This window comes from Maylandia zebra, linkage group LG14, assembly GCF_041146795.1.
Source record: "Maylandia zebra isolate NMK-2024a linkage group LG14, Mzebra_GT3a, whole genome shotgun sequence".
Classification (NCBI taxonomy): Eukaryota; Metazoa; Chordata; class Actinopteri; order Cichliformes; family Cichlidae; genus Maylandia; species Maylandia zebra.
In genome coordinates, this window is record NC_135180.1 from 13,115,578 (window position 1) to 13,137,298 (window position 21,721).

The 21,721-nt window shown below is 39.6% G+C and overlaps 1 protein-coding gene and 1 long non-coding RNA gene across 6 annotated transcripts in view; both read left to right on the forward strand.

Moving 5' to 3' along the window:
- Window positions 1-21,721, forward strand: part of sphkap (SPHK1 interactor, AKAP domain containing) — a 123,562-nt gene that overhangs the window by 70,324 nt on the left and 31,517 nt on the right. For 2 of the 5 annotated variants that reach the window (XM_076892246.1, XM_076892251.1), the window contains exon 1: window positions 17,695-17,789. The exons of the other annotated variants lie outside the window; for them this stretch is intronic. In XM_076892246.1, the coding sequence (XP_076748361.1) occupies window positions 17,695-17,789 (95 nt within the window). Of the gene's footprint in view, window positions 1-17,694; window positions 17,790-21,721 lie in introns of those variants that run through there. 5 annotated transcript variants of the gene reach the window in all.
- Window positions 2,778-12,082, forward strand: LOC143422037 (uncharacterized). Its single transcript, XR_013101638.1, has 3 exons — window positions 2,778-9,959; window positions 10,046-10,260; window positions 11,629-12,082. It is a non-coding gene; the product is annotated as an uncharacterized LOC143422037 (long non-coding RNA).

Here is a 21,721-nt window from a genome sequence, read left to right on the forward strand (position 1 = left end):
CAGCGAGCCTGCTTTACTTTGTTGTAAACATAAAATAGTGTCAAATCAAGAGCTTTCTCCTGCAAGCGTGGCGAGCGGGGCTGCATTTCTTGCGTGGTGTGCAGGTGTGTGGTGCTGTAAACATGTAATCTGTGCTCAGGGGGCCATGTCTGAAGTAGACTAATCAGAGAGAAGATGGGACTTTAACAGCAGGTGTAAATCAGCAATGATTTTCCTTTGTATTTTTTTTCCCCCCTCTTTTCTCACCCTCTCTCAGTTTCTCTCTGCGCATGAATGAGCTCACCATTAAGCGAAACAATGCTAATGGATAATGGTCTGTGGCTTCTGTGCTGCCCTCCCTGGGCTCCTTCTCTATGGATTTTAGCTTCCATGTCCTTCGTATCCAATTTCCTATCCATATAGATTGTCCTTCTTTTTGTTGATGATTTAACAAAGGTCAAGAAGTCTCATCATAGCTTGGTTCGTGTCCAATCTCAGGATCACTGCAAGACTGCCATACAGGCTGTGTTTCTCTTAGTTTAACAGACCGACAGAAGGACAGTCATGCTGCGCTCATGTCTACCCTCTAGTGCAAAATGTTTTCTGTAACGGAAAAAGAAAACATTGATTTTTCTGCAGAAGGACACAAAGAGCGACTTTGACTTTTCAAGCCAATGGTGGGAGGTGTGAAAGGCTCAGTTATGAGTGTTGTTCCAACATCACGCCTCTCAGTTTGCCACCAAGGTCAAGGAAACTGTTTGGAAACTGGAGCAACAGATTAAACTCCCTCACCATGATTTGTATGTCTGTAGAGAAGCTGTGATGTCATGCTGAGCAAACAAACAAAAAAAAAGGGTTGACAACCTTTTCACGAGAGGGCTTGAAGAAGAAGAAGAATGAGGTGATGGTTTTACACTTGCTGTCACCATTTCACCATGTCACCATCCTCTGCTAAACTGAACACAGCCGGTCCGTTCATTCGAACGGGTTCAGAGCAGCAGCTCTGAACCCAGAGCTGCAGCGAAGTTCACCTGCAGATAAGGTGAACTTCGCTCAACTTCTGTCCAGATGCAATGTGATAACGTTCCTATTAAAGTGTTATTTTCCGTTTCCGATAGTAGTCTTCCGTTTCACTACTATCACAGGCTGATTCTTTTCAAGAATGTATGTAGATCAGGAGTGTCAAAGATAAGGCCTTGTAGCCGGAATCAGCTGGGTAAAGAGTCCAATCCTGCCCGACTGCATGGCTTGGGTGAAGAATGGCATAGAGTTTGGCTTTTTAATGATGTTGTCTTAAGTGTTATAGCATTTGCTACATTCATACTACATCAAAGTACTATTCATTACTAATAGAAAACCAAATGACAGAAAAGTTCCTGTTTTTACTCTACCTACCTTAGAAATATAAAGCAGAGAAAGTTTTTCAGTAAGAAAAATAAACTTTGTTTTATAATTACAAGACAGTCTGGGCAACGAGCTACAATAACCTTTTCTGCACTTTATACTTTTTTTCCCTTCCAGTTCATGCCCAGTTATGTAGCACCAAATCACAACAAGAGTTGCCTCAAGGTACTTTATATTGTACGGTAAACATCCTACAATAATACAAAGAAAACTCCAACAATCAGATGACCCCCTATAAACAAGGACTTTAACAGGAAGAAACCTCTGGGAGAACCAGGCTCAGGGAGGATGGTTCTGCTGTGACTGGTTGGGGGTGAGGGCAGGAAGTCAGGACAAAAGACATGCTGTGGAAGAGAGACAGAGATTAATAACAAGTATGATTAAATGCAGAGTGGTGTTTAAACACATAGTGAGTGAAGAAGAAACACTCATTGCATCATGGGAAGCCCCGCAGCAGTCTAGGCCCATTGCAGCAAAACTAAGGGAGGATTCAGGTCACCTAATCCAGGCCTAACTATATGCCTTTAAAAAAGGGAATGTTTTAAAGTTTTATGAAAGTTTAGAATTTTAATAAAGCAGTACTTTTTTTATCGTGTAGAAAAACTTCGACGTGTGATTGAAATTGCACTTCTTTTTCTTACATTACGATATCTCAGGGTTCAAATGTGTGGTTAAACTTCTTTACACTGACATAAAGGGGACTTTGACTGGTTACCCCTTGAGGTGAAGGTTGTTGTGATTTGATAGATTACAAATGAAACTGACTGGAACTGATGTGGCCACCTGGAGATCAAAGGCCTGTATTTGGCCCACAATGTAGGATCAGTTTTACATCCCTGATATCAATATTGAAATTAATTATGCAAAAGGGAGCATAAAGGTTTATACTAACTGCTTGTAAATTTTCTTGTTTTTAGAAAAAAAAGTCATGATCATGACAAAATACCGAGTTAAGTGCAGTAAGTATAAGAGCGCTACAATATAATAAACCTAAGAAACAGCCACGCATTCTGGTCCATTATACTGTGTTTACCGTGGAGAGAGTGAAAGTCATGAATCGTGATCAGTGGTATTTGTATACTGTCGGGTATAGTAGACAAACCCATTCCAATGCAGCATATAAAGGAGTGTCTGCTGAGCTGCAGGCTAGGCCTGGCTTGCCACATGGAGGAGCAGGAATAATAAGAAGTGAGATTGAAGGTCATTAAGGGCACACAGATTTGTTTGTTGCACAATTGTGGCTGATACGCACACATATATATATATATATATATATATATATACACACACACACACACACACACATATATATGACGAGCCTATGTAAAATTTTTATTTAGTCCCTAAGGGTAAATAATAAGGCAGTGAGCTCACTGCGTATAGAGAGGAACATATGCAATAATATGCTTATAGCTGCTCGTATGACACAAATACTGAAAAGCAGACACAGCCACAGCGCATAAACATGTATATAAAGTACGTTGTAGACAAAAACACAGACCAGGATCTTTGAGCAGATGTTCTGTGGTTGTAGTGATCAGATGGACACTGTTTTATCTGTCCTGGAGACAGCATAACGGTTGTAGGATGCTTGAGTAAATCTGGCTTCTGCCATCTGTCCCAGTGACTCCCTGTACACAGACTGGATCTCACAACACGATACAAACAATCAGAAGGGCCCTTTGACGGGACGAAATCTTTGTGAAAGTGCCATGTCAGCAAAGACTGAGAATGTTCCAGGTTTTTAGAGTGAGAAAGAACTAATTTCAGTGCTATCTGAAATCATTCCTACCACTCTTATGAAACGTACTTAAAGATCAAGCTACAGTTCAACTCAGCAGAAACGCTGAAAACATGGATTAACGACTAGTCTAGTTTTGATTTTAAATTACTTTCTTATATGTTTTTGTTTGCATTTGTCAGTGACTCTTCTCATGAATCCCAATTAGCTAGTGGAGGCCTCAGGAAGTAATTTCTCCAAGTAGTGGTAAAAAAACCCAAAACAGTTGTTGTGTTGTTTCCACTTACATTTTTAAAAATGTTTTTGCCAGATTGAAGGAGAAAGACGTATCCTTTTTTACCGTTTCCTTTTCTTAACCGTTCTTTAAAGGCCTATAAACGAAACTCTGTAGAAAAAAATTGCGAGTCCAGTTACACATTACACCTACACAAGCTGCTGGGCCACAGAAACCCATACCCCGAAGCATCTGGTGCACCGTTTTTGTGCTGATGTTAATGCCAGAGGACGTCTGAATGCCTCAGCACTCGGCGACCCTGCTCTATGACTTCATGTAGTCTTCCACTTCATGGCTGAGATGCAGGGGTTCCTAAACTTGTCCACTTTGCAGTAATACTGCTTACAGCCGATGGTGGAATATGCAGGGGGAAAGAAATATTTAAAATATTAAATATGATAAACTTGCAGCAGCAGCAGCCTTTTACAGTACTACACTCGAATTTAGTGAGCTCTTTAGAACGATCCATTCTATCACAAGGAATGAAGACTGCAGGGCTGGGTGCTTGATTTTACACACCTGTAATCATGTAGAAAATGTATAGAAAACAACAAAATTTAAAGATTCAGAGTATTGGGGCAGCTGATTACAATTACAGCTGATGAAATATGTGTAAGAAAAAGCTTTTTTTTCAAATTTTACCTTGTCAGAGCAACAAAATCAGTTTTATAATATAATGGTTCTCTATGGTATTGTTGTTAATAGTGATGGTGAAACAGCGTGAAAAACTGAACACTGAAACCAGGGGATCTTTTTTCCTAACAGTGTCAGACCTGTGATGAGAGAATTATTATAATAATAAAAATATATTTTATTTGTGGGCACCTTTCACAACACCCACAGACTCCTTGCAAGGAGTTAAATACCAAAATCACAACTAATTTGAAAAACTAGCAGACAACCACAATTAGTTTCATGTAATGTTGTTTCTTTGTAAAAGCTTAAAAAGCGCTTATGAGAAGAGTCTCAGGGAAGAAACTGAAACGTCCAGTGCAGGGGATCTCAGTCTAATTTATTTAAACTACAAATCAGGAAGAGCCAGCTCTTTGCACCATTTGACTGAGACAAAATTCAGCTTGCAGCCAGCATCCTCTCCTGCAGGCATCTTGTTCATGACCTTTCAAATGATTGCTGATTAAGAGCACTCAGCCGCCTCCAATGGGGGAGATGAGTGAAGCGAGGAGAGCAGAGGAGAGGTGGAGGAGGGCTGCCCTGTCTAAACAACTGTGTGTAGTGAGATTTTCATTCAGTGTTTACAGTCTTTTCTATCAGCTGAACACACAAACACACACACACACTGCTGAGATAGAAAGTTATCAGTCTGTCAGTTAGTGTTTTTTCAGTAAACACGCACACTGTTAGACTTTTCATCGCCACTTTACGGTAACATACTGGTGTCACTGTTGCCAGCGTCATACCGTGACGCCGTGTTACGGTAGCTTACCGTTCTGCAGGATGATACCGTTTTTTGCTGGTGTGGTATAATACTCTTGGACAAATTATGGTAACGCACAGTAGCCTTTTTTACGGTATCTGTCGTTGTGTCGTAAATTACGTCAACAAAGTAACATCATACTGTGATTAAGAAATTGGTATACTACCGTTTATTCACGGTATGTCACTGTAAGCCCGCTGCAAGGTAATACACTGCAATATATTAACCAGTAACTTACCGTTATCACGCATCATCAGTACCAAAAATATTCATCTCTGCTAGAGGATACAGTGTCCCAACAGGCGGTCATTTACTGTTTAACAGGTCGTAATTTACCGTAATTTCAGTTAACAGTAACATACTGTAAGAGACTGGAGGGTTCCAAAAAAACACACACACACAAAAAATAATTCATGTGCTTTACACCACTTTATTCCAATTCAGATTTTTCCCTGCTGAAATACACATTTCCAAAATCAAAAACTGAAAAGAACTGAAAACATATTTTCATTGAGGAAGCACTTGTTTTTACTAAACCATGTAATCCATTATTTGCTCAGATGGTTGTACAAACAATAACGATATTATGTCATATCCATATCATGGCAGACAACATATGCTCAAGTGTTGGGTTTTCTTAGTTATATTTTGTAGGGTCTTAAACCTACAATGTGAAGTGCCTTGGCATTCATTTTGTTGGCACCATGCAAAAAAACTGAATTGTAATGAATATAATATCAAGCCCCACACTTCTGCCTTTATATACACTTTATATACACACCAAAATACTGGCTCACCACCAAATCAATGCACAAAACAGGGTCCACAAGGACATGGATGAGCGTGTGTGGTGTGAAGGAACTTGAGTGACCTGCACTGAACCCTGATCTTGCTTTGTGGACTGAGTTCATTGATTTGTAGGGTGAGCCAATACATGTGACAATTAAAGTGTAAGTAGCTGAAATAATTTTTAACAAATGGGTAAAAGAAGGAAAAAAAATCAAAACTATTGCACTCAAAAAACCTATTGGACAGAGACAGCATCTTGCAAGATGGCAAGAGGGCTTGTCTTCATTGTTGCTCGTCTTGTGTAAATGTCCAGAAAGCATGGGCCATGGATCATCTGTGGAGACATGGGTAACAGCACATTGGTCACTTAAATTATACAAGAAATTCACTAAAAATGGCAAAAACAGTTACCTAATTTGAAGTTCTCCACTCAAATTCAGTAAGCCGCTGGAGGAAAGTTGTGACATGAGGGTGAACAACCTTTCGCTTCACAGTGGTCCCAGTCCTTCTGCTTGTCCCAACCTTGGAGGTATATTTGGCCGTGTGACCCTTGTGGTAACTGGATAAATTATTAAAACTATTAAACAATAAAAAAAAAAGATAGTCCAAGCATTAGCGCTTGCTGTTACAAGACGTCCAGGGGATGTGGTGCAGTAACAAAAAAGTGTCCAGGTTGAAAAAGGAAAAGACAGTAAGGCAACCTGGAAATTACGCTGTATTTTTTAAGTTAAACTTGGTGGTCTAGCTGCTTTTCCTATCAAAAGAAAGAAACACAACAAAAGCTAGACGCTGCTCTTTTAAACAGGAAGAGCAAGTCACGAATAGTTAAATGATCAACACCCTCCTCACAAGCTCCAACACAGAGCCTCTCTGGCCCTGGAGCCCTTCTCTCTCTGGCCTCAGGTGAGCAGAGTCAGCTTCACAGATGCCTGTCACCCAAAGCTAGAAAGACAAAATCACAACAGGCCCTGATAGAGCCGTAACACTGACCATCTTTACATACACTGTATTTGTTATAATTACTTTTAATAAATAAATTATGCATAATTATTGTATGGATTATGGTCAATTGCAATGTGAATACATTTTGATTAAAATGGAAAATGGCCTAAACATATGACAAATGAATTAACTTGTCAGTTGATGTTAGGGTGAGATCCATTCATGCGTCCATTCACCTCTGCTTGTCCTTGTTAGGGTGAGCTGCTCAGTGGAAACATATTACAGCTGCTGTCTATTATCTTCATAAATTATTGATCATGTGGTGCTTAGTTCTGGCCACCTGACAATGTCAAAGCATCATCATTAATCCCCATAATCGTACAGAGCACTCTGATCTTGGATTTAACTGACGTCGCATCCAAGGCAGGCTTCTCGAATTAGTACATCTCTAGTGTATGGACCTGTATGAACTTTCTCTACATAGGAAAAAACTGCTATAACATGATTGAAAACAGGGTTTTATTTAAGATATATTTCCACTCCAACTTTGTTTTTTTAAGAAGATATAAAGCTTCTCATGTTTTAATCCTGGTTATTTTCTCCCTTGCTTAAAGCAGAGTTTTTAGCCACAACACTTGACACATCTTGACCTCCGTGTCTTTTAGTGTTGCGAGGCTGAAAGAGTTCATCTCTCTCTTTTTTTTGTAATGTTAACTAATGACTACTTTCATTTCCAAAATATCACTCCCAAACAAAGCAAAGGCTATGTTTTCATAATGGGGGAAAGAAAAAGACCTCTAGGGTTTAAACCAAAGTTCCACTTCTGTGGATAAAGAATATTGTGTACCCAGCAAATGTTTACTGAAACATGAAAGCACATTACTGGGTCGTATCAGATGGGGAAAAAATGAAGAGGAAAAAAAACCAACAACCAAAGGAAAGACGCTGGATGTTTGATGAAGCATTGATGAGAGGGTGAGAAAGAGAGAATGAGTCAGCAGCAGCTTGCCCGCACTCTTCCTCTCTAAGGACAGATGCTTTCCTAAGATTAATATTCCCACTCAGGGTTTATTCGCCTGTGTTATCCCCACACTCACCAGGTGATTTCATGCTTCGTGAGCATCCAAAAAGCCCCCTTTTCTCTGCAGCCGGGAGTCCAGCCTGTCACCGATTTTAATAAATGATATTGATAAACCGCTCTCGTGGCTCCGAGTGTAACGGGAGTCTAAACTTAGCCCGTCGAGGAGCGAGCATTGATCTGACTGTTTACGCACACCCCCGTGCCATTCACAGCGTTTCTTCATCAATTATTAAGCTTCGGAAATCTTTACAACTAATGCCTTTTTCAGATCAGTCATAATTAACTCGTGGCCAGTTGTGGGCACCTTATTCTGTATGAAAGGCACCGGCAGTCATTACAGCCAGCTCCGTTCACTGTGCCCTTAATTGATCACAGATTTAATAGGTGGCAATGAATTATAAATCACTGATTCCACTGATGTCTCACAGAGGCGTGTGGTGTCCTTTTTTCTCAGTCCACAGGTAGTTGAATGGACTTCAGACAGTCCAAGATATTGATCTGTGGGAGGTAATTTCATAGCATATGCATGGTTGACCAAATGTCAGAGTTGTGGCTGTGTGTGCGTCTTGTGTTACATGCTTAAGAATATGTGAGGATCAGCATGTGGAAGATGTGTGCAAGTCATTACCTCTTATTATTTGAGACCGGACCTTTAAATCCTCAGACATAAATGCATCTGATAATTATATCTGAATCCAGACCCCTTTCTCACACACGACAAATCTTTTTGTTTTGTGCCACTTGAAGCTGCATTAAATCTTTCAGTGTAGAGAAACTGAACCGTTAACAACCACGGTGAAGGCATCAGCATCAATCAAACGTACATTTTCAGTGCTAGTATCTGTATGGCACTGGAAGTATGGCATCAATCGACTCCTAGCACATCTTTAGACAAGATTTTTTGGGAAGCTTCATTTACGCAATGCAGTATCCTGACTTTACACATAACAACAATTTGGTGTTTTGGTTTTTTAAACCTCTGTTAAGTACGTCCTAATGATCCAGCACTCCAGTACTGGACAGTAATGATCTCCATCGGTGCCACATTTTTATCATGTTTAGCAGCTGATGATTTATAGTCCCTTAATTAAACAAACCCTGCCTTCTTTTACTGGCCTTATTAAACATGACAAATGACACAGACAGCATAGTTAACCTTTGAAAGATATCTTTTTTTGGCTCCTTTTACTAAACTCTCCCATAATTATGGCACTGTCTTGACCTTTAATTAAGAATTAGAGGATCTTTTAGTTTTAGTTTTAACTAGTTTTAGTTTAGGCAACTAATTATCATAGTTATTGGACTAAATCTAAAGTTGATTCAGTGTTTTTACCAGCGAGAGTTGCTCCACACAGTTTACAGAGCGTCTTAATTTTCTTTAACATGAAATGCCAAATGTGTCCTCTCACGCTTTTTGTCATTTTGTCCCTTTTTCGTGAGGAACACGGAGCATCCGAGAAAAACTTGTTAGTTATCGTCTTGTTTTTGTCAGAAAAAAAGTTTGCTGACAAAAACTAGATGGTGAAAATTATTGGTCGCCGCTTTACAACATGGTAATCACAATCAGCACAGTGATTTTCTAAATACTGACTTTATGCTCAAACTGCACACCACATGCCTACCAGTGGTGTGAACTGATTGCTTGCGTGTGAATGTTAGAAATGTTAAAAAGCCACTTCTCTGCTCCGTGAAGAAGATTAGGGTGGACAGACGCTAATCAACTGCCAAGAGAGACCAAAGTGATGGACAGAGAGAGGTTTACATTCAGAGTAGGAGGTGGCAGCAAGATCGTGGACAGAGAAGCAGATGGGGAAATAGGGAGAGAGAGGAGGAGGAAATATAAATTGAGTCTTTGGTTCAATTTGTCTCTTATATTTTCAATGATTTTGTTTTTAATTTTTTGCTGCTTTGAGATTTGTCACACGTAGATTGGACTACATTTAAAAACTGCTGATATTCCATCATCTTAATCTTAATGTATGCAATTTAGATTATTATGCATTAAATACAACTTACTATATTATTCACCAGCTGGCCTGTCACTGACTTGGCTCAAACAAAGCTGCAGCTAGCCCAAACCTGCCGGCATCCTCCCAGCAGTAGACCGGAACCACAATCTGTCACCTCCACCTGCACTTACTGTAGTACAGTGCAGCCCTGTGCAGCACACAGCCTCCCCTGGCATCTTTCATGTCTCCCCACCCTTCATTAATTCCTCATACAACCTTTAGTGCACCATTTCCACAGGTTTTCCCTGAAACTGTTCAGCATCGACATCGACTTCCAATTCTTTTGCCACATTCCTCTATATGTAGTAAGTAAGAGCTTTAAAATACATGCATACAATATCTTGACTGAATTTTAAGTTTATAATGAAAGTCCCAAAATGTGTGGTCTCAGTTCTATAATTAAGATCGATGACGTGACTGTGGCACTCACTTGACACCACTGGGGTCTACCAGCTCTCATGATTCTGGCCCAAAACATGACTCCACCACCTCCTTACTGACGTCGCAGCCTTGTTGGGACATGGGGACCATCCACTCACCAGTAAACAAGGCTGTTTGAAAATTAATCTTCATGTATTCCTGGGCCCACTGCAACTGTTTCTTCTTGTAAGTATTGGTTAGAGGTGGCCGAATGGCAGCTTTATACACGAATGCAAGCCTTTTGAGGTTCCTACCCTTTGAGGTTCGTGGGACTCCAGAGGCACTAGCAGCTTCAAATACCTGTTTGCTGCTTTTTAATGGCATTTTAGCAGCTGCTCTCTTAATCCAATGAATTTGTCTGGCAGAAACCTCATTATGCCTTTATCTGCACAAACCTGTCTGTGCTCTGAATCAGCCACAAATTTCTTCACAGTATGATGATCACGCTTAAGTTTTTGTGAAATATCTGTTTTCATAGCAAGCCATTGCACTATTTGACACTTTTATGCAGCAGAGAAGTAATCTTTCTTTTCCATATTGCTTGAAACCTGTGGCAAGCTTCTTAAGTAGTTTTGCTTTAATTGGGCTCACCTGGGAAACTAATTATTATTATTATCAGTGATCCAAAGAGCCCTGAGGCACAATACCATCTATGAGTTTAATGCAGAATAGTTTGAAACTTGGTGAATGGCTTGAATGTTGGAATTGACCAGCAAATAATAAACATTTCAAACAATCAGTCTTTATTTTTTCCAGGCTCATAGTTCATAGAAATGAAGCAAATTTCCGTCCATTAAGATCTCGTTCTCAAACGTGTTTGGCCTCCAAAAAAATTTATACATTTAACATTTTACTTCCACTGAGTAATCTCTGTCTACTGACCTTATTACAGACAGTAAGATTATTATCTGACAGTTTCAACTCTGAAAAGCTTTGATGTTTGTCCTTCTTGGTTCTACAAAATATTACAGCGCTGTTACAGGCATATCTGACCTCATGCTACACATAAGTAGAACATACATGTGAAGGAGCTGCTGGAGACCACACCATCATCTGCATACATAATATGGTTCACTAAAATATTACAGCCTCTCAATTTCTTTGTCAAGCCATTAACATGACCGATAACATTTTCACCGTCAAAGTGTTTTAGTGTGCAGCCCATGTGACACTAATTGAACATTTATTTTCAGTCCATAAAAGTGTACTAAAAATATTTTTTATTGTATTTCATTATTTGTTTAACGTATTTTGAATGATACTGCATGTACGTTGAAATGACCACTCACCGTTGACACTGAAAAGCAGATGCAGCGACCCTCCCCATCGTTGACCTTTTCATGCGATTATTATGATCAGGTTCCATAATCATAATTTCATTTTGTGATGAGAACACAGGTGGAAAGAAAGATGGATGGAAAGGTTGAACGTAATTAAATATGGAGTAGCTGAAGTGAGTGGGTACTGCGATTACTCCTATTAGCAAGGTCATTATCTTCAATTGCTTCCAAGAACTGATTGTCAGTGAATTCTGTTTCTTGTTCTGTCTTCCAGCATGTTTGTGTTTTAAAGGAAGAACTTACTCAAAGACACGTCCAGATGTATTCAGCAGCTGTGAGTGGCTGTGATGGGGATGGAGTGCTGTACGGCTGACTGACCTAGCCCACTTAGCAAGAAAGAGCCCATGTTCAGTTTCCTGGTCTAAGCACAACCTTGATGCAGGAGGGAACCTAAAGAAATCACCCCTGGGTCAAAACTTCATGTTGATTTGCTGAAAGGGAAAAACTGAGCAGCTTTTCTCCTTTTGTGGTCATGACCTGTCAGGGAACTGAAGCCCTGCATGGATACCACTGTCATCACCCACACCATCACCGTCATCATGCTATTTAAAGACTTAATTCTCTATTCCAGTATTGCTGCCGATACTGCTTGGTCATAGACAAGTTAGTATAAATATCTTATCAATGGAGAACAGTTCTAGGAAACCAAATAAGCGTTATTGATTAGTCTAACAGTTGAATTTTATGAAAGTGTATCATTTGATCTATTAAATGTTGAAAAATAGTTTGTCTCCCTCCTGTTTAAGGTGATGTCTACAGATGCTTTGTTTAGCCAACAGGAAAGCAGACAATTCTCTGGTAGGAGGAGCTAACAACTGCTTAGCCCGTTATTTTCTGTCAATTTTTTCGACAAATTGATTCATTGTTTCAGCTGTAATTTGATTGTTTCATTCAAAAAGCACTCTAATGATTTTCCTTTAGTGAGTAGATGATCAGGGCAGGGAAGGAAGCTCACTCGTCAACAGATTTTGCCCTGTGCCTCTTTATTTAGCTAAAGAAAGCCACAATACCTGAATATGTATCAAGTAACCCTGTCGAAAAAAAGAAAAAAAGAATGAACTTTAAATCCAAAAGATGCTGAAAATTAAAGTAGTTTTTTTCTCTCATGAATCTGCAGTAGGATATGAGCCCTGGGAGTGTGGGACCTTAGAAATGTAGAAGGTAGTGGGGATGCAGAAGCTAATACATGGAAACTAGAAGCTGTAGTGTTAGTAGCACATAGAGGGATTGATGAGTTGAGGTGGGATTTAAACACTCCAAATAGATAGATGAGTGTCAAGTGTGCGAGTTGATTAGCAGAAAGGTTGGACCCATGCCCAGACGGACATTCACAGAAAGATGGACAGGAAAACAGACCAGAGAAAAACAATAAGGATGAGATCCTGCTAAAAGAAACATAAGGGCAGTGAAGGTGACCGCTCATTAGGATTGGGCGATTTGCTCCGTAGCCCAATCGTCCTATAGGCCCCCTGTGGCATTGCTGATGATTGATAACATTGCCGCCAGGAAGCAGAGGAGCCTACCATTATGGTAGCAACATCCAGTCAGTGTAATGTATGATGTGTGGCTCAACAAAACACAGCTTGGTGAAAGCGAAATATCCACACTAGGTTGTTCACACTACAAATAAAATGTGACAGCAAACTCGCTCTAGTATGAACGGTTCACGCCCCTCAAAAGAAGACGTCACACATAACGCGCTCTGTTTACGTGCTCTGTTTACAAGCTCTGTTTATGGAAGTAAAAATGGCAGCTGCAGAGCAACTACTAGGTGTTGTTGCAGCAGTCTATCAATTTCTCCCCATATGCTAATAATAATGTATACTTTATTCATCCCCATGGGGAAATCACTCTCTCTGCATGTGCCCCATTCACTCAGCGAAGCAGCAGGCAGCCACTAAGTAGCAGGGAACAGTATCTTGCTTAGGGATAGCTCAGGGTAGCCATTCAGTGGATTCGAACCCCCGACTTTCTGAGCATGGGGCGACCACTCTACCTACTGAGCTATCCCTGCCCTTTAATAAAGTCCAAAACCTCAGTTTCTAATAAAGTTTTTATCTGTCTTGTGTGAAACTTGTATGAAAAGCATACAGGAGTGAAAGCAGATATAAGATCCCTTGAAAGATTATATAAATGAAACTTGTATGTTTTGGATACTTCCTAAAACAATATATGAAAGTAATGAGAAAGTGGCTACTTTCATGAGTAAATCATATAAGCCGTATATGATTCACTATATGAAGTAAGCCAAATCTTATGCAAGTCTTTTATAAGTTTTTTCTATTTCTTTTCTTTTGGGTTGACTCGCTCCGTCTCCAGTTTCCGCCACCATGCTTTCTCGTTTGTCTTCTCTGGCACTGTTAATTGGCGTCTGTCTTGTGTCAGTGACTTAAAAGACAGATTTAATGCGACATGACCATTCGAACAGCAGTCGCTTTCTAAAACATCAGATATGTATCGGATTCAGTACCACATACGAAAGTGACCCAGGTTGGATTTGAAAATATCAGATTTATGCTGTTCACACTGTCATACCATGATCGGATATGAGTCGCATAGGGTCAAAAAAGTCGGATTTGATGCGCTTTCGCCTGCAGTGTGAATGTAGCCTTAGTCAACATGGTAAGTGATCGTAAGTGACCAGGTATCAGGTGAACAGCAATAACGTTATTAAGTCATGACATTTACAGCACTTATATTTTTTTAATATACTCCCGATTCAGACTTCTGAGGACAATCTTTGTAGACCCTACGACAAAACTCATGTAAGTGGCCGACGTCGTTGCCTGTATTTATGCTTGTGCTGGCATTAGTGTAGTTACTACTGTGTAGATTTCCCCATGAAGCATAAATCATAAAGGCATACAAATATACTAACTTCACTGTCCCTCCTTACACAAAGGTACATTTTTCACCAACATACTTTACCGGTGGGGATAAATGTCAAGGAGACGCACAAAGGTGGTCACATCAGTCAGTTCAGCGGTCATTAATGTCTTCCTGTTTTTTCTCCCATTTGATGATAGTAATGATGCATCACTGTAGTTGCTCCACACATACATGGTTATATGTCGGTTTTATGTGGAAGGTGCAAAATGAAACTATATATCCCTTATTATGAATCTGAATATGAAGATAACTTAATGCATCACTGGGGAAGTGGGATCAAATTTGCTTCAATTGGCCAGCTACAGCCATTAACTTTGACCATCATCAATCCCTGACATCACTGTCCATCAGCAAAACCCCGCTGTTCATGTGGAATAATAATAAAAGTGAAAAAAGGGATTTATTGATTTGATTGTATGAGCATATAGCGGCTCAGTTTTAAGATGAAATGGAGCAGTTAATTTAGTTTTACTGAAAAAAGTACAGATATTTAATTTGAAGAAGGTGCTGTTATTTGGATTTTAACAGGTTCTGTTTCAGTGTTTATTAACTGAGGATTAGCGGCCAGTCCTGCCCAATTTTGCTTGACATAGAAAGCATGACTGCTGTTTTTTTTTCTTGCATGTTCTGCAATAATCTGTGATCCAGACTTCAAAGCAGAGGTACAAAAAGTCCACGCACGAACTGTGGGTAGAATTCAATGCCACTTCCAAGCTCATTTCTATTCTGATAAGGCTTGTTTACGTATTTACTGACTGAACGTTCACCGTGAACCCACAGGCACCCCCCTCACAAGTTCACGGTTGAATTCTTCGCACTCCTGATGTTCTAAAAATACCTTTTTAACGTCACAACTGCTCAGATTCATCATCGCATCTTCTCCTCTCACGTGAGATATTTCTGTCACTAAATTAAAAATACCCCTGCTGTGGCAGGCTTTTGACAGAGGGCATGTACTCCAGCTGATTCTTATCTAATTTGGTTTTTACTTTGGGCCTTTGTCAGATGTCTGCCCTCTGTAGATGAGAGCAGCCTGCACTTTCATCTCCACTTTAGTTGTTCTTCCGTCTGTTATTTTAAGAAAGTGTGCAATGGATTAGTTCACCCCCCTGAAAAGCCTTTGGATTAAGAGGTGTGGAGGATGATGGAGAAGATGATGAAGGGTGGAGAGTCAGAAGGGGAATGAGAAAGAGGAAGTGGTGTAAAGAAAAAGGGAAAACATTAACAGCGCAAAGACATCTTTCCTGTTGGTGTTGGGTAGTCAACATCTGTGAAGCTTCAGGTGCAACAGTTTGTGTTTTGTGCTGTTACGTGTTGTTTGTCATATTTCTGCTGGCTCCTCTGGAAAACGCTAAAACTGACTCGCTGTTGCTATGCGACTGTTTAAAACTGTTTCAAGCCAGTTTTGAACCCCAGCGATCCTTGCTGGAAAAATTCAATGCTGAAATCTTCAAAACCATCAGTACCCTGCATGCTGAGGCTGAATGTTAAATGTGTGAATACCAAATAGTGCTGTCAAGATACTTTGACTTTCTATTACAAACAAAGAAGAAAGAAATTTACCAGCTTTTTAGTGCAGGGTCATTCCATATACAGTCAATCCAATCTAGAAAAAGTTCCCACATCTTCAAAATCAGCTGGGGATTTTGGTACAATAACTTTTGGACATTTAATGAAGCCATGTGAAATTTACTTTCATATAACGAATGAAAAAATGGTTTCAAACCCAAATATAAAATGCAGAACTTGTGAACACGACTTTCCCTTCCATAAGCTACATTAAATGCAGCATGACAGAGAAAACCACACAACCTCTCCAAACATTCATCACCAAACCTTTCACAATTCAATGATATTTCCATTTAATTTTACAGGGGCAATGTAATATTTCCAGTACAGAGAATCAGGTTTGTGTATCATTTTTAGGCCTAGACTATGTTAAAACAAAATACACACACAATACTGGATTGGTCCAATAATTTACACTAGGGCTGCAGCTATTGATTATTTTAGTAACTGAGTAAGCTATTGATTATTCCATCAATTGTTTAAATATTCAGATAGGAAATACTTTTGTCTTATTAATGAATGAAGAATGAACTGGTTCTAATTTTCGCAATGTTTTAAAGTTTAACTTCACATCTGTCAGAATAAACCTAAACCCTTTGTGTGTATATTGAAATTACCTGAAATTACCTTTAAAGAAAACACTTTCTCAAATGCAAAAATATATCAATAATCTCAAGTACAGTAAAAGGTCAAATCAGATTAGATAAGATATACATATAATCTAAATAAGGCATAAAAAATGTATCTTTACTCTGTCTTTATGGGAGGCTTTGTGATTTAATAGGAGACAGGTTTTTGGCGTAGACATTAATGTTAATATTAATAATAATTCACAACCCTCAGGTTAGTGGCTAATAGTTTGATGGCCCATGTACATTCTTGTTGGCTTTTGAAATTAATGTGGTCTAGCACATCCCCTGCCCCCCTTTAGACTCACCCCTGTTTGCTGCAGGTATTGCTTCCATGTAAAATACACCTGACCCATCCTTCACATTTGGGGAAATGAAGGATGCATTTGTCGGCTGCATTTGGAGCAGCCTTTGAAGTGGGACAGCCTTCGTCGCCTGGCTGTGACGTAATCGGCCTTCAAATGTGGCCTCAGAATTGGGACACAGCTAGTGTTCATCAGTTAACTGGAAAAGGGTATTGCTACAGTTAGCTACAAATCTCTCCTTTACTGGTATGCTATAAAATGACAACAGGTTGATTTCAGTGACAATGCTAAGCTGGCTGGTTCTGATATATTAATCCCAATAACTATTTAAAATATGGTTTTACAGTCACTGGTTAACGCTACATCTGCTAGTTTCGACATTCCTCGATCCTGCTAGCTATGCTAACAAGACAACTGCCCCAACTCTGACTTCAGGTTCGATCACCTGACAGCAAACACAACTGGACAAGCTAGGACAACTAAGTTAACTAATTTTAAATATTACAATAAACTCTATGAAATATGATTCCAGTAGAAGTTATGTAATTTAAGTTTTTTTGTGATAGTCCAAGCAATAAAAGAAGGTCAGGCACAGGTTACAGTCCAAAAAAAGGTTTTTTATTTCACCCAAATACAAACTTGGTTAAATTATACAAAAAAATCTCAACCTTGGGCCCATAAAGGAGGTCAACGCAACCAAACTCTAGTTAAAAGCTAGCACAAAACAATACTACTACTACTAACTCTAACAAACTGATGTATCTAAAGGGGAAATTTAAATAGTAGCTGATTAGTCCACAAAGTCGTAAAAAAAGGGGTAGAACACACAAAAACCGGACTGAAACTAACATAACAAATTACATTCCCCCCATGATCCAGAGTTGTGGTATGACCCAATTAGCAGGTCTCCATATAGGCTTGCTCCGCCCTTTTTCCCACTTCTTAGCTCATCAACCAAAGGACCTGGAGCAGCTGCCACTGAGGTAACTCCGAAAACAAAGAAAGATTAAATCATACGCCCAACTGTGTAAACTAAAATGTCCGTACTTATTTTAGAATACAGTATAATATGATTGTATAAGTAAATTAAATCTAAACCGAAACCAACCCTTTCTTACTCTGTAAATTAAATACTATATTTAAAGAAAGATAAATCTAAGTGTAGTGTTATGTGTAAGTAGCACTGAGATGTTTGATAGATATTACCCAATATGTGTGGCTGTAACTGCAGCCATCACAGTCTCTCCCAATTAAGGCCAAACTAACAGCACTGATCTATTTGGTGTTAAATTTAATAATAATTATTAGGGATGGGTATCGTTTAGGTTTTATCCGATGCCGGTGCCAAACCGGTACTTTTGAAACGGTGCCGGTGCTTAAACGGTGCTCAAACCGGTGCTTAAAGAATGGAGAACACAAAATTGGTCCAAAACCCTCTCATGTTCAGCTGTTTTTTTTTTTTTTTTGTAAAAAGATAACAATGTTAGCTTTTTCTGCAGCTATAGGGGATTTATGGCATCACTCTTGGCTGGAAGCAGTGCTTAAACAATGGAAAAGATAACAAAAGCATTTGTGAAGATTCGATGTTTTCAGTTTCGTTGCAACTGTCTTAAATTCAGTTGTGTAACTGTTAGATGCTGCTGCCTCTGCCAAAACAAGGTTTATACTTCTAAACAGGGTTCAACAAATCTCAGAATTACACCCTTGACTATAGAAAGATTTACTGCCCTTTGATCACCTACTACTGTTGTGTTAGTTTTAGAGAGATGAAGAAAATCTCAAGCAAAAGGCCTGGGTAAGCTCAGATGAGCCAGTGTGTATGATGTGCTGTCCAACCACTTCTAGAGATAAGTGTTCATACTTTCTCACAGTGGTTACTCTTTAAGATGGAGCAAAAAGTCCGGGATCACAAGGAGCGGTGTGATTGAATTGTACAAATGGTGCACATGTTTAGGCAAGCTCTTCACAAAGCTATTTATGTTGCAGTCAGTAGTTCTAACAAAATATGATCAAAGATGGTGTGCGCAGAATGAGAAAAGAGAGCTCTGAAGAAAAGTTCCGACCCTTCACATCGCAGCACACAAGGCCCACTGGTGCATTGAAGGGATGGAGAAAGTTTTTGGATATTAAAGGAAGTCCTGAGAAGGAAGAAGTCTTCACGAGGAGAGAGTGTGTGCGCGTGTTTGCTTGCATGTGTGTTAGCGAGTCTGGATTCAACAGTATGATGATTTTAGTGGCTGCAGTGTGTGGTGTCGTTGAATTGCAGTGCTGACTGGTCTTTTTATTATTGTGGAGGCTTATTTTCACATTCGTAGTCAAAGTCGCTGCATTGAACTTATTCTGGGTGAGATGGGCAAGTAGTGGTGGTTGTAGCTAGGGAAGTAGTACAGGTCATCTGCTAATCAGGAGGTTGGAGGGTTGATCCCTGCCTGCTCCAGTCTCCAGTTTGGATGCATAAGTATCCTTGGGCAAGTGATACCCAAGTAGCCCTCCAGTGCATTGATCGGAGTATGAATGGGTGAATGATACATGTTGCATAAAGCACTTTAAGTGCTTAGAGTATGAAAAAAGCTAATCTAAGAACCAGTTCATTTACTAAAACAGAACTATTGAATCTAACGCGTTGTTTGCCAAACTTTTAGTTTCTAAATGATCTAACTCTTATTAAATTATTTTAGGTGTCATGCACAATTCCGAGGTGTTCTATGGTTCTACTACACCTATTGAGAACACAATATTAGACATTCTAAGCTGAGGCTTAAAACCTGCCATCAAAGACTGCAGACAGAAAAGTTCTAATCTACATGACAGTAAACGCAGCATTTCATAAAAATCGCATGCTTTGCTGTGACACCAGAATGCTTCTTTCTTCTTAAATCTGATATTAAATCTATATTTAGAAAGTGCAGGTGATGGCGGGGAGTAGTGTAGTGATATTCTATGTGGGTCACCTTTTAAGGTCACTCATGCACACCGCCCAACAGCAAAGTCTTAGATGACGTGGGAGTTTCTGTTCTGCTGAAAACCAAGATACTCTTCGACACTATCCTCCATACTTGATAACACAGAGCTGCACTGGAAATGCATGAAAATATTCTGCATGCTTTGTTTTACTACACACAGAATAATGAAACTCTAAAGCCCGACTGATGATGGGATTTGTTTGTTTTTTTAAATTTACATTATTTGCAGTTATTCTGTTGACCTGTGAGCTGCATGGGTTTCCCTTATGTGTTTTGCTTTGCCTGTCTCTTTGCAGAATTGTTTGTTTATTTGAAAAGATTCAGGGAGGACAAACTGCTTTTCAACAGAAGAGAAGCATGAAATTAGCTGGTACCGTACATAACCAGGGAGGGCATTAACAGTTGGTGAGAAGTGCTGGCTAATGCAGGACTGTTGCTATTTATATCAGAATGTGGAAGAAGCTTTGGATGGAAGCTGGCTGAGCAAGACAAGTTTATAGGCACTATCTATATGTCTTCATTAATTTTGAATGCAGAAAAGTATGGATGGGAAAAGATTCATTTGAAACACTGAATACTTTATCATGTGGGTTTTTTCTTATTTTCTGTATGCTGCATGGCCAAGACTGCTACTACAGAAATTAGGCTTTGATATTGTTAGAGCTGAATGAAAGCAAAGGGTAGAGACGCAGACTAATTGCGGGATGCTGATAACAGCATAAGATGTATTTTCTTTGAGCACAAAAGCATTCCCTTTGGTAAAAATGCTCCTTTGAGCAGAGTGAAGGAGCCCAACTCTTTAGTCACCATACAAATCTACAACAGAATTGTCTTTTCTCCTCCTCTCTTGCTCTAACACGCAGACAAACACATGGTATAGTGTCAAATTAAAGGACCAACCCCTTGACCTTACGGTGATGAGATCTACTCTAAGGGAGCATTTTGCTGGGTTTGCCCCTTCAGAGATCAGGATCACTTGCAAATCAATGCAAAATAGTTGTGAGTGATCACCTTTACCCTACGATGAAACATTTCTATCTCGATGTTTTCTTCCGGGATGATGGTGCTACCCACCTAAAGAGCATGAATGGTAACAGTGTGGTTTGCTGACTAGTAAAAGTCATTATGTTTCAACACACATGAGAGCTGTGAGGAAGCCAGAAAAAAAAGAAAAAAAAAAAACTGGATGAGGGAATCCTTTGGAAGTGTGGTGTTCCTTCCTTCCAGTTCGAAAGACTTGCAGAATTGGTGTCAAGGTAGATTTAAGCATTTATGACGGCACCCAGTGGCCCAGAACCTTACTGAAACTCTTAATGCTGGGTTTTTCTGGAACTTGTCACTCCTTTGCATCTCATCAGGACACCTGCTGTCTCAGATCTTTCATATCCACCACTTTCTTCACTTTTTCTCTCCTTTCCAGCAACATTATTCTCACTGCAATAACAGAACTGAAGGTCATGGTTCTTTCACTCCCTAGTCTGGCTTTTGGTGACCTCCTTGGATCAAAGGGTGGAACATTAGTTGATGTCAGATACAGATATATATGTATTCAATAGTTCTCTCAGTTGGCAACTACCATGTGATGTGTGTGTTTGTGGTATAGATTCTGCCCCGTGTGTCATAACAGGCTTAAAGCTACAACCTTTTTGAAATGTGTAAAGGATCAAACGCCTGTTTAATGACAAGCCCTCTAAGAATTATAGCCAGCTCTGCAGTTTCTTCCGGCTCTGCAGATTCATTTAACATTTTCCACTGTTTTGGATTTGCTGCCAGCAGCTTTAGGCTACTATTTTGGTTCACTCTCCTGGTGCTCATCAGCATAATTCCCAGATGCACTGGCAGCTGTCTTCCAACAAACAAGCTCTGTCAAATGACACACTACCTGCACAGTAACAAACAGCCACAAAGTGAAGCATCCGGTTAAAAGGAGACTGCTTCTCTCTGGGGTTAAT